We start from the raw sequence: 12,559 nt of genomic DNA on the forward strand, positions 1-12,559 counted from the left end.
AGTCCCTTCCCCCCGCGGCCTGGCTGCTGATGAGATGAGTGGAAGATGTCGGTGTCGGGGCTGAAGGCCGAATTAAAGTTCCTGGAGTCAATTTTTGACCCTAACCATGAGCGCTTCAGAATAATCGACTGGAAGCCCGATGAACTAAGTTGCCAGTTCAATGTGACGGGAGAAAAGCTGTTGATTATTCACTGCAACATCACGGTAAGATTCATCCGCCGTGTCAATCTTACAGACGAACAAAAACAGGCCGAGTGAAATAACACCACCCACAACCCCTTTTTTGACTCGCATAAAGCCGTCATATTGCGAATAAACCATTTAGACCGATCCGAATCGATTATATCCTCAAATAGGTGTCAAAATCACGGCAAAGGAAGTATGCACTGCTAGCTACATTTAGCCTGCTAACGTTAACGTTTGTTGATTAGCTAACAAAGTTAACTGCGTTGGCTCTTGCTTTAACTTTATTAGCTATACAAACTGACCAGGTAGTGTTCAGGTTTGCTTGGTCACATCAAATATAAGTTTCAATGAAGCATGTAACTTAAGGGGTTTTTTTTATTTCTGGTTTGTGGGGTTTTACAGTTAAGTTAGTTGGCAGGTAATTAGCTTGTGTGCTAATTTGGCTAAGCGGATACTTTAGCTAGCTAAACGACGTTTTGGACAAACCGTGTTTTTTGGTCTTGCTAAGCCGACTTTGAGATACTATTTAGAATTTGTATAGCGTAACAAAACATTTTATTGTCTCATACAGCTGGTTATAATGTAGGTTATTTAATTCATCAATTATTAGTTGTTTTGCCGAAGTTCTTAATTTCGCGAGGCCTCTTAGGAAAAGCGTAGATTAAAAACGACACAACTGTATTTTTAGTTAAATCTAGCATGATTTGGTACAGAGTAACTATTATAGTTGCTATCAAAATGTGTTATACGTTAGGTGGTATTAGCACATTTTGAAACTTAGTATTTGATCAGTTCCTGAATTTTATCAGCTTTTTATTGGACAAAATGCGCTTGTATATTAATTGGACTACATTATCAAGAAGACATAGAGTGTTTTTGAAAGCACACTGCAAAACGACGCCACTGCAATGCAACTGGCTGCTGTTTTGTTGTTATTGAGGCCAGTTAGTTCGGTGAGCTTATATCTTGATGTTTGAGTTGCTGTAAGGTCAGTATTTGGTCCTGACAAGCAGAAACAAAACACTCCGCCATCGTGTTGGCTCTCCCCTCGACGGGAGACACCGTGATGGGAGGAGATTTCTAACAAGTGGATGGGAACATAATGTTCACATGATTTTTCATGGAACATCATCAGCTCAGACACGCACTTCTCTGAAATAAACAGCACTGCACTGATCTTCTGTGGTCTCTTCAGGGTTTTCATTAGGAGACAGAAACTGCAGAGTTTGATTCTTTGATTTGGCAGCTGCTAATGTGTCTGCTTATCATGCAAGTGGCTGAACTGAACCGCTCCGTAACCTTGTGAAAGGACAGAGGGTTTTGAGACAGTTCTGAAGAAGATGCTGATGTTGTAACTCTTGGTTTTTTCGTAGGAGTCTTACCCTTCAACACCACCAATATGGTTTGTTGATTCAGATGATCCAAGTCTGACTGAAGTCCTTGAACGACTAGATGATGTCAGAAAAGGCAATACCTTGGTAAGGAGGTGTTTCTTCTCTCTGAGATTGTAATGAGATGGGATCATCAAAATAATGCACAAAATAAGTATTTTAATGTACACTGAAGTTTACAAGTTTGGGTAAATTGTTTTTTTCAATTGAAATGTTATCACTTTTATTCAGCAAAGATACATTAAAGGGATAGTTCACCCAAAAATAAAAATTCTGTCATTAGTTAATCACCCTCATGTTGTTCCAAACCAGTAAAGCCTGATTTATACTTCTACGTCGGACCTACACCGTTGCCTTTACACCATAGGCTATGCATTAGTTTTCATTTATACTTCTGCGTTGTTGTCCGCATCGACGTGCAGTACACATGCTAGTCTGCAGTTTCCACAGGCATGTTGCTTGTATAACCACGGCAAAAGCCAAAGAAAAAGCCTCTCGTTGCTGTGATGGCGGTAAATAAATATTAAATCATTATTTGGTTCTAGCAGACCAATCATAGAATTGCGTAGAATTGACTTGCTGTTAGATTTTTGGAGAGGTGCACGTCAGGCTACGGAGTAGGCTATGGTTTAGGATGTGCGTCTATGCGTAGGCTACAGTGTAGGTTCAACGCAGAAGTATAAATCAGACCTCCATTCATCTTCAGAACACAAATTAAGATGTTTTTGATACTTCCCGAGAGCTCTCTGACAGCAAGGTCCAGAAACATAATGACTATACCGATACCGATATTATGGAGTAGAAAAAGGCCGCTATGGATATATCGGCCGATATTCTTTGTGTATGTTATAGTGGTTCAATGGATCAAAAAATCTCATGGTTCGGATCAGATTACAGTTTTTGACTCACGGATTGTATCATTTTTCGGATCACAGAGAAAAGAAAAATAATTTGGTTTAACTTGCTTAACATTTATTACTTAAATCTAAGTACTACTTTGATACCACAGCAAATACTGTTAGATTAACCAAGAAAGTTCAAACATGATTAAAGAGACCAGAGAACAGCCAATAAAAATAAGAACAAATACACAAATTACAAGCATAGATAAATACAACACAATATGTTACAAATGCAATAAGGTCGTTAGTGTTCAAATACAGAAATTTAATGATTAGGCAAAATAACACTGCATAGTGTTAACTATAAGTAAAATTTCTAGGTCGCCAGTAGCAAACAATGGAGCACGCTCTGCTGGACAAACTAATTATTACACCATTTCAAGGATTTTATCTGTTATTTTCGGTAAAAAAAATTAAAACAATAATAATTCATATCACCAGCATATTTGCCAATATCGGCAAAACTATATATCGGTCGGGCTCTAGCGAGGACATTACTAAAATAATCTATGTGACATCGGGGTTTAACCGTAATTTAACAAACCAAAAAGAATACTTTTTGAATGCAAAGAAAACAAATAACTTTATTAAACTGAATATCCACTGAATGCCACTGACCTGTTCTGTGTCAGCTGCGGCATGGCTTTTTTTTTTTTTTTTTTTTGGGTGCACAAAAAGTATTCTCGTAGCTTTGTAATATTACGTTCGAACCACTGATGTCACATGGATTATTTTACCAATGTCCTTGCTATGTTTCTGGACCTTGACCGTGGGAGTACCCTTGCTGTCTATGTAGGGTCTGAGTAGGAAAGTTCTCAGATTTCATAAAAAAAATCTTAATTTGTGTTCCAAAGATGAATGGAGGTCTTACAGGTTTAGAACAACATGAGATTGAGTAATGACAGAATATTAATGACATTTGACTGTGACATTTTTTGGGGGGAACTATCCCTTTAAATTGATAGTTACAGTAAAGTCTTTTACATATTTTCAAAAATACTATTTCAATTGTTGATCTGAAGCAGCATAAGTTTTCATCATTAATAAAAATAAATGTTTCCTGATCATTAAATCAAATAAAAAATTGAGTGATTACAATATTGAAGGAAATAATCATCAATTACATCTGTCCATATCTATTAATTTATTCAAAAAATACATCAAACTTGCAGTCCATATAAATGGTGATCTGAAAACCCCTCTTTGATTAACTATTATAATTTCTGGATTAAAATTTAGATTTTTTGAGTCAAGACTGTAAGCATGTGACGGTATAACATTTTCATGTTGCGATAATTGCTTAAGCTTTTATCACATTTCGGTATTATCGTGATATTGAAATAATATGCAACAAAGTTGTCATCATAGAACAGGTTTGATCTTTTTTGTATTCATATAACAAGATCTAAACATTTAAATACAGTAAAGCAATACACAAAAATATAAAGTAAACAAATGTTTTAAACAGATTAAACTGCAAATGAATTATAAAGAAAATTAGGTAACAGCTCGGTTCCGTTTAATAATACTTACATTTTTGATTAACCGTAACTGTCATGGAGCCTAATCCATAATGAACCCTAAATCCAAATTTTGGTCAGTATGATGCTTTTTTCTTTATCTTCTGAACACTTTCTCACGTTATTTTTATGCAACCCAATGCTTAATAGTAGATTAGCTTTTTTATAATATTGAATTGGCCAACTTTTTACCCGCTTTTGTCTAATAGAATAACTTAGCATTTGTTACCACAATTTTTTCTTATGCAGCTCCTACAGCAGCTGAAAAGGCTGATCTGTGATTTATGCCGACTCTATAACCTGCCCCAGCATCCTGATGTGGAGATGCTGGATCAGCCTCTTCCTGCTGGACCCATCAGTCAAGACAAGAAGGTAGCCCAAATCAGCACACACCAACATAATCTAATTACACTCATTTTTATGAGCTGATGCAGACTTATTGTCCTTGTTCTTCCCAGCATGGAACAACAGATGAAGTGACATCAGAAGAAGAGGAGGAAGAGGAAATGGCAGAGGTATTAAGCTTCAGGGAATGTGATGGGTTCCTCATGACGAGGACTAGATGATGCATAACAGTTCTCTTTTGTTTGTTTCTGTGGCAGCAGGATATTGAAGATCTAGACCACTATGACATGAAAGAGGAGGAACCTGTCGAAGGGAAAAAGTCAGAGGACGACGGCATTGAGAAGGAGAATCTGGCCATTTTGGAGAAAATCCGCAAGAACCAGAGGCAGGACCACTTGAACGTAAGTGTCCATTCGGTAAGGTACCTTTTTTATACAATTCTGGGGTTGGGTGGAACATTTGATTTGGATTGATTTTATTGATGCTTTATAGCAGTATCCTCTCTTTATGATGTGTTATACAATGCAATAAAGCAAATGTTTTATTTGCTAGTCGGGTCAACTTTTTTTGTATTTGTGAAGTCTGTAATTTATCTACAGAAGAAGAATTTGAAAGCTTGTTTCTTGCTGTGCTGTGTATGTTCCCTAAATGCTTCATTGTTGGTCTTGTAGGGTGCAGTGTCTGGTTCAGTCCAGGCCTCTGACCGTCTCATGAAGGAACTCAGGGAGATCTATAGATCACAGAGTTATAAGACAGGTAATTTTAGTTGTGCATTACAGCATTGACATTTCCATACATCTGTTCCAAACCTAATGAGTTGCCTACTGCCTAAATAAGCTGCTGGTTTCTAAGGAAGCATCTTCACTGTTATGGTAGTTCCTTTGTCCAATTTTTGTGCAGTATATAGGGGTGTGACGGTTTGTATATAACCGTGAGACCGGCGGTTATAGTTGAACACCGTCATTAGAACTCTATAACCGCCAAAACCGTGTCATTAAAATATTTTTTACAAACATTTTTTAGATAGGATCATAAGATGCGCAATATATCGGGAGACATGGTTTTTACCACTTAATGAAGTTTTGTAAATCGTCAGACATGATATTTAGGCCTACCACTTCATAAAATTTTGCTTTGTAGAAAACCTTTCTTAAAAACGAATTTCGTTTTGTACAAATTTTCTCTTAATTTTAATAAATGTTTCATCAACCAATTGCATGTATTTTAATAAATAAAAAGCAAATATAGCAGACAATGATAACCGACATGGAAGCACCAGCGCGCCGCGTTCACTTGCACTGCACTGTTAACTAGAGCGCATCTCATTGTAAATGAAACTCAGCGTAGGCCTATGCCTCATACATTAGCATTAAATATCTTTGCTGCATCCTTTCAAGAACAGACAATGGCATTTTATTTGCGGCTCGCATCAGCAAAGCATTGCATGGCCATAGACCGCAAAACAATCAGTGGATGGCGGGCGGGTGCGGCTTTGAAATTTGCTCAAAAAACGTTGGCTCGGATGATGAGTTTTGTGACCGATCTCCTTAATAAATGGAGGTCTGAAATCTCTGCCCCTTTACCGATCAGAGCGCGCGCTGACACGGAGCTAACCCGCTATCTCCAAGAACAACCCATTGACTCTACGGTATACCCCCCCCCCCCCCCCCCCCCCCGACGGTTATGTTATGAACCGTCACATTTGACTCACGTCATAACCGTCATCACCAATTCTGAAACCGGCACAGCCCTAGCAGTATAGCTTTTCGGTATTAAACATGGGGAAAAAAAGTGTTGCTTTCAATTAAAATTTGAAATTGTACTACAAAGTTGCTGTCCAGAATGTTCACGTTTTTACTCTAGTTTGAGATTGACGGATGGGAAAGAAGAAATAAGCCAGAGAACATTTTTTTTTTTTCAGCAGATAAGTGAACCAATGGTAGTTAGAAGGGGTTTACCAGCTGAAGTAAACTTTCCTGGAACGTTCGCATTGGTTTTGAACTCCAAATGAATTTAGTTTGGCCTGGTTTTGTTGGAATTGACATCACCAGATTGTTCTTTGCTTTCACTTGAAGTATATTAGGGCCTGAAGTTACCTACCTGTTGTGAGTGTGCCTGTTTCCATTAGTTATGTCTTGTTCCAGGACTGTTACAGATCTGTCTGATAAGTTTGTTTACCATTCTGTCTGTTCCAGGTATCTATTCAGTGGAGTTAGTCAATGACAGCCTGTATGAATGGCATGTCAAGTTAAGGACGTGAGTATGGTTGCATAACATTTGAAATACCATCTGGGCTGATGATGTCTTTACTGTGTAAAAGTAATTTTCATGTTTTTTTAAGGGTTGACCCAGACAGTCCGTTACACAGTGACTTGCAGGTTTTGAAGGAAAAAGAAGGCATGGACTACATTCTGCTCAATTTCTCTTATAAAGTTAGTTTTTTGTTCTTTGTTGTTCAAAAATCCTGATTGAAGATTATTTGAATGAAAGGAGAGATTATGCAACTGAATTTTTGTTTTCTTTCTTGCTGATGGCAGGATAACTTTCCCTTCGATCCTCCCTTTGTACGGGTTGTGTCTCCTGTGCTGTCTGGAGGGTGAGCATGAGAACTTTTATCCTAGTAAATGAGTCAGAATTGCTTTTCTATGCTAGTAAAAGATTCTACAAGTAAAGATTTTATTACTTTGATGAATGATTATGATTATTATTCGCCAGAGAATAATATAAATGTATTGTGTATAATAGCGTCTTTAAAGATTTTTGCATGAATTAATCTAGCATGTATGTAATTGTAACTTGAATGAGGGCTGCTAATGTAATTTGCCTACATTTTAATTACTATTTAGCATTCTGTTTAATACACCATATATTTGTGAAAAGACAAAATTAAAAAAAATCATAAACCTTTTTAGTTTATAAATAAAAACTTGAGCCAGACACACACTATGATTTTGGTCACAACTTGGCCATCTGAGAGAAATTTTGTGAATCCAAAAAGATTCCTCCGATCCTAGGCTAAAATCTATAGCAGAGCTCCAGACGTAACATTTGAGAGCAGTGGCACCAGCACCACTAAGTTCTCCAGATGGTGGCGCCAGGAACAGATTTGGTACAAGTGTAAAATTCAGACAAAATCTGATTTCCTGATGATTTTATAGTAGTTATTTTATAATTTCGAAATATAGTGAAAAAAAAAAAAATTGAAATTAATGACTAAGTAGTTTAACAGAAGTGTTTGTTTACCACAGTTAATTTTGTTCACCCTGTTAAAAATAACATTCAAAACTGGATCACGTCAGTGCGACCGCTCACAAAAATTAGTCGCACCGGCATAAAAATTGGTTGCAAAATGCCATGTTAGAGCCCTTTGTAGTCTTTGATCATTAGTTTGACATGTTGACTGACAGCAGATTAATGACTACTGTGATTTACATATTTACCTCCGACAAAATTCTGACAGTGTGAGATCCCACAGTGTGACATGATCACCGTGTTCATACAGTCTGACAAGCAACAATCGTAAAGTACCATTATAAATCGTATAGTGTGCAGCCGGCTTAATACAAATAATGTTCATTTTCATAATCACAATCTGAAGTGTGTGTGTGTATATGTATGTGTGTGTGTATATGTAATTTTTATTTTTCTCTCATCTAGATATGTTCTTGGTGGAGGAGCCTTGTGTATGGAGCTACTTACAAAACAGGTTTGAATCCTCTTTGAATTCTTTAAGGTTTGCACAATGAAGTAAAATAAATCAGAAATAATGAAATAAATCTGACCTCACAGGGCTGGAGCAGTGCCTACTCAATAGAGTCAGTCATCATGCAAATCAACGCCACCTTAGTGAAAGGGAAAGCCAGAGTACAGTTTGGAGCAAATAAGGTTTGTCCGGCCTCATGAACAAAAACAAATAATAGTAATTGGTTGTAGAAATGTTGACCATTTCCCTTTTGTTTTCTACAGAATCAATACAATCTTGCCAGAGCACAACAGTCATACAAATCATTGGTTCAGATTCATGAAAAGAATGGTAGGTTGAGAAACCGTAAAACAAGATGCAGAAATGATGCACTTTGAACTCTTCTCAGATGTTTGTTTTCTGATGTTTTTCCTCTAGGCTGGTACACACCTCCTAAAGAAGATGGCTAGGGAAATCATTGATCCGCTTGCACACTGCAAACATGGGATAGATATCTGGTCAAACCTTTGCTTTATTTTACTTATGTTTTCACCTCTTCAGCTTGAGTATGATGCCCCCTCCAGTGAGTGGAAGCCATCAGGGGAAACGTTTCTCCTTTTGCTGTCTGGAATGCTCAGAAATTTGCATCATCCTTTATCCTCTGCAAGGTTGGACACTTTGACCAGATCCCATGATGTCTGGATTTGTCTGTTTCTCATGCTCTCTTTCTCTCTCTCATCCATTGTCTTCTGTACCGATGGGACGTTCACAGCCTTACTGTACTAATAAGGCATCCAACATGGTGTTTCAAAATGGTTTGATCAGAGAATATTATTTTTTTTGCTTCCTCCTCACTTTTATGGGAGCATGGCTCTGTTCAGGATTATATAGATGGAGATGCTCAATGAAGATGCTGGATCTGATCCTCTTCTGTCTGCTTTTAAAGGACATTCTTATGGCCATGGACTTTAAATGGTGGTTTACTGAACTTAAAACAGGATATGGATGCAACTAGAGACAATGTGAAGACAATGTGCCACTGCTCTTGTATCTATAGAGACTTTTCTTTTTCCCTCATGCATTCTGAGTTAACCTGTACTGGTACATTTAATGCTGATGTCGTCAAAGAATCGTTATTTGCCACAATTATATGCGTAAGCTTCCTAAGCAACCCCAATGTTAATGATAACAGTGAGGAGGAGAGGAAGGGGCGCTTGTATAACTCTAGCTCCAGATCTCATTTTTCCAACGAAGGATGAATTCCACTCAGTTTCCTCAAGCTTGCTTTTAGCATGTGGCTGATCTGACCAATAATGGACAAATGCAAGCTCTGAAAAGGCGAAGCAGAACTGGCGGTCGCTCCATAGTTGAACAGAGCTCCACTTGTATACTTGTAAATGGATTTGAGGTGTCTTAAATGTGGTGTTTGTGAAGTGGGGGAATTATCGGAGTTCTTTTCACATGAGGACTTGGGACTCGAAATGGGGAAAAGGTTGATGTTTTTCAAAATAACAGGGGTAATATCTTAAAAATTGTATTTATGTAAGTGATATGAACATAACTTTTTTTGTTGCCACCCTTAATTGTCATTTTCATAATTTCTGCTCCATTAAAAAAAACATCTGTTACAGATTGAGACATTTGAGGTTTACATTACTAATGGACCTCTCATGAACAGTACTTCAGCCTAGAGTTTGTCCATGCTGTCAGTTTCATTTTGTGAGCATTGATGGATTTCAAGAGCGCAAATAATACTTTCCTCATAGCACAACACTACAAGAGCACTGTTTCTTTCCTGCCTGATGGACATTTTTCACAATACTCAAGGCGTTATTTTACCTCTTGGATTTGAACATCCAGTATAAAGTCTTTCTTAAGACTGGGCAAGGCTTCAGCGTTCATGGCGAAAGAGTACTTGTCAAAGTACACCATACCTCCCTGTTTTTGTCTGTTTTGCAGTGTATTATAAAACTGGCTGTCAAAGACTCGCGCATGTGAAGGCATCTCGCAATTTTCATTGAAAACTCAGGAAAATCCATTGTTTAAAAATTATTTTTTTCTGTTCTATCTACTTTAAGAACCTTATCTAGTTCCTGAAAGCAAAGAAAAGTAGGATTTTAACCACTTTCCGCGGTCGCGATTTAGTATTTTATGATGGGGTTTGGTTCCATCGTAAGAAGTGTTAAAGGCCAATAGTGATCAGATTTCCATTATGTTTACTGAATTTGAGTGCTCAGTCAAATGTACCTTATATATTTTTTTTCTCGCCCCTCTGACTTCAGCTTTCAGTTGTATATATTTCGGGACATTTGGGTTTAGTATTTGTACAGAATGTTGTGATTGTGCCTCTTGGATCAGTACTGATCATAACAGGCAGGCTCTTGGATATGTATATCTTTTACATGGATATAAATGTAATTTTTTTCTCCAGTCACGTGTAAATGTAATTCAAGAGAGCCACTGCAGCAGGGATGTATTGAATAACTCAAGTATCTGCTTTGCAAGTTATTTCTTCTGTCTTGTTTCCTAGATGTTCTTGGTCTAGGGTTTTGATTGGTGAGATTCGAAAAAGCAGACTTCTGAATGGTGTTCCTTTAAGAGGGGTTTTCATCTCAGAAGTACATCGGACTTCTCTCAGATTTCTTGACCTGGGCTTTTCCACATTGAACAAGGTTTCTGTAACTGATGAGCCTTTCTTCTGTTTCTTTGTCTGAACAGTAATGACTTTTTAGTTGTTGTTTTTTTCACACCGAAAATGAACCTCACAGTAACCAATGACAGAACTCGTCTCTGGTGCCATCTCATAGAATGGTTTTTGAAGCTCTCACTGTCGGCATGTTTTTTTTTTTTTTTTTTTTTTTTTTAGGTTTTCCCATTATAAGAGAATTTTGACCATGTACAGTATATTTGTAAACTTGCATCAAGTTTATGAATAAAGAATTTTATGACTAGCCTTGTTGGGGTATCTGTGAGTGATCTGATTGATACATTTTCCGTCTTTGATGCGTGTTGCACGATGATGTAAAACCCGGATGTGCTACAACTTGTTTGCACACAGAGGAATGAACACGCATGGGTTGGGTATTGTCGTAAATGCACATCGAAGATTGACACGGGAGAAGAAATAAGGAATTAAGCAACTAATTACTTATTTGCGCACAATGTATTCTGCTGCATAAAATGAAGGTTGAACCACTGATGTCACATGGACTATTTCATCAATGTCCTAACTACCTTTGTGGGCCTAGTTACGTTGCTGTATGCAGTTTAAGAAAGCTCTCTGATTTCATCAAAAAAATATTTATTTGTGTTCTGAAGATGAATGAAGGTCTTACGGGTTTGGAACGACATGAAGGCGAGTAATTACTGACCATTTTCATTTTGTGGTGAACTATCCCTTTAAGGCTTTTCTGATTCTGTATATTTTAGTTAATAGGGGTTAAATTCAGAGTCACTTTTGCTTCTAAAACATAGCCTGACAGCCACAAGATTTGGTTCAGTTCTACTAATAGTTATAGTGATATTTGATCTGTGCACATATTTGAGATTATAAAAATTATAATTGACTGCAGCTAGTAACTGGTCATTTTAACACTTTATGTCTTTCAGTATTATCCCATCTTCAACCGTGTAAATCTATTGCTGGTGGCACGTTTTTTTAAATCATAGGATCAAAGTATTTTGAGCTATAAATGAAAATGTCAGAAGATAAAATTGCATTTGCAGGTCACAACTTCCCTAGTTTTAGTCATATGTCAAAATGGAAGACATGAATTGAATTATAATTCTTCCTTACCACATGGGGTAGCTGTTTGCCATTTTGTGTGCTTGCAGTTCCTTCTCTCCAATTAACAATGAGACCAAAAGTTTGCATGCTCTAGGCCTATTATAAGCTGCAGTACAACACAAACTTTATAATTTCATTTTATTGTTTTGTATTACAATTAATAATTAATGTTTGCTTATGGTCATTGGAACTGTAACTGATGCTTAAGCTAAAGTCATTATGGACCTCTGACACTGGTACTCAAATCCACAACTAGAAAATTTAATTTACTGTATAACTGACCATTAAAAGAAATAGGTTACATGTGATGATAAATGAGAATGGGTAGTTCTCCAAAAATGAATGTAGTAATGCACTTGTTGTCATGCTGTCATCTTTCAAATGCGGTTTAATTTTCTCTGATCCACAGTATAAAAATGTATTAATAATTTATTATTTTGTAAAAACTGGGTTGAAAAAATGTCAGGGAAACCAGTTAAATGCCTTTTGCCCAAGTCTTGTTGTTACTCAAATAAGACAATGTACATTTAAAGCATGACACTAACGTTATGCAATATCCTTTCAGAAGCAAAACAGAACATGCACTGCTATTTGTCTTGTGAAATTTAGTGTTTTATTGACACTGATGAACTTTTTGACCGCATTAGGACAGGCATTAAGTGACTTTTTATTAGTATAGTGTCAGTTATTTTCCAATTGGTGATCTAACACTACATAAAAATCTTCATAAACAGAGTTAATTACTT

General features: G+C 36.9%; 1 protein-coding gene across 4 annotated transcripts; it reads left to right on the forward strand.

Annotated features, from left to right (window-relative positions):
• Positions 1-45: 45 nt before the first annotated feature.
• LOC127946749 (ubiquitin-conjugating enzyme E2 Q2-like) lies at positions 46-9,662 on the forward strand. Of its 4 annotated transcripts, none has more exons than XM_052543486.1 (13): positions 46-204; positions 1,560-1,664; positions 4,249-4,371; positions 4,458-4,514; positions 4,602-4,760; positions 5,016-5,100; positions 6,540-6,600; positions 6,686-6,776; positions 6,882-6,940; positions 8,002-8,050; positions 8,134-8,229; positions 8,311-8,377; positions 8,465-9,662. In XM_052543486.1, the coding sequence occupies exons 1-13, from the start codon at positions 46-48 to the stop codon at positions 8,494-8,496; spliced, it is 1,143 nt and encodes a 380-aa protein (XP_052399446.1). In that variant the 3' UTR covers positions 8,497-9,662. The 4 variants fall into 4 exon arrangements, with proteins under 4 accessions (XP_052399446.1, XP_052399448.1, XP_052399447.1 ...); XM_052543488.1 differs by having other exon boundaries at positions 4,602-4,745; XM_052543487.1 differs by having other exon boundaries at positions 4,605-4,760.
• The last annotated feature ends 2,897 nt before the right edge of the window (positions 9,663-12,559 follow it).

Source organism: Carassius gibelio, chromosome A25, assembly GCF_023724105.1.
Source record: "Carassius gibelio isolate Cgi1373 ecotype wild population from Czech Republic chromosome A25, carGib1.2-hapl.c, whole genome shotgun sequence".
Taxonomy (NCBI): Eukaryota; Metazoa; Chordata; class Actinopteri; order Cypriniformes; family Cyprinidae; genus Carassius; species Carassius gibelio.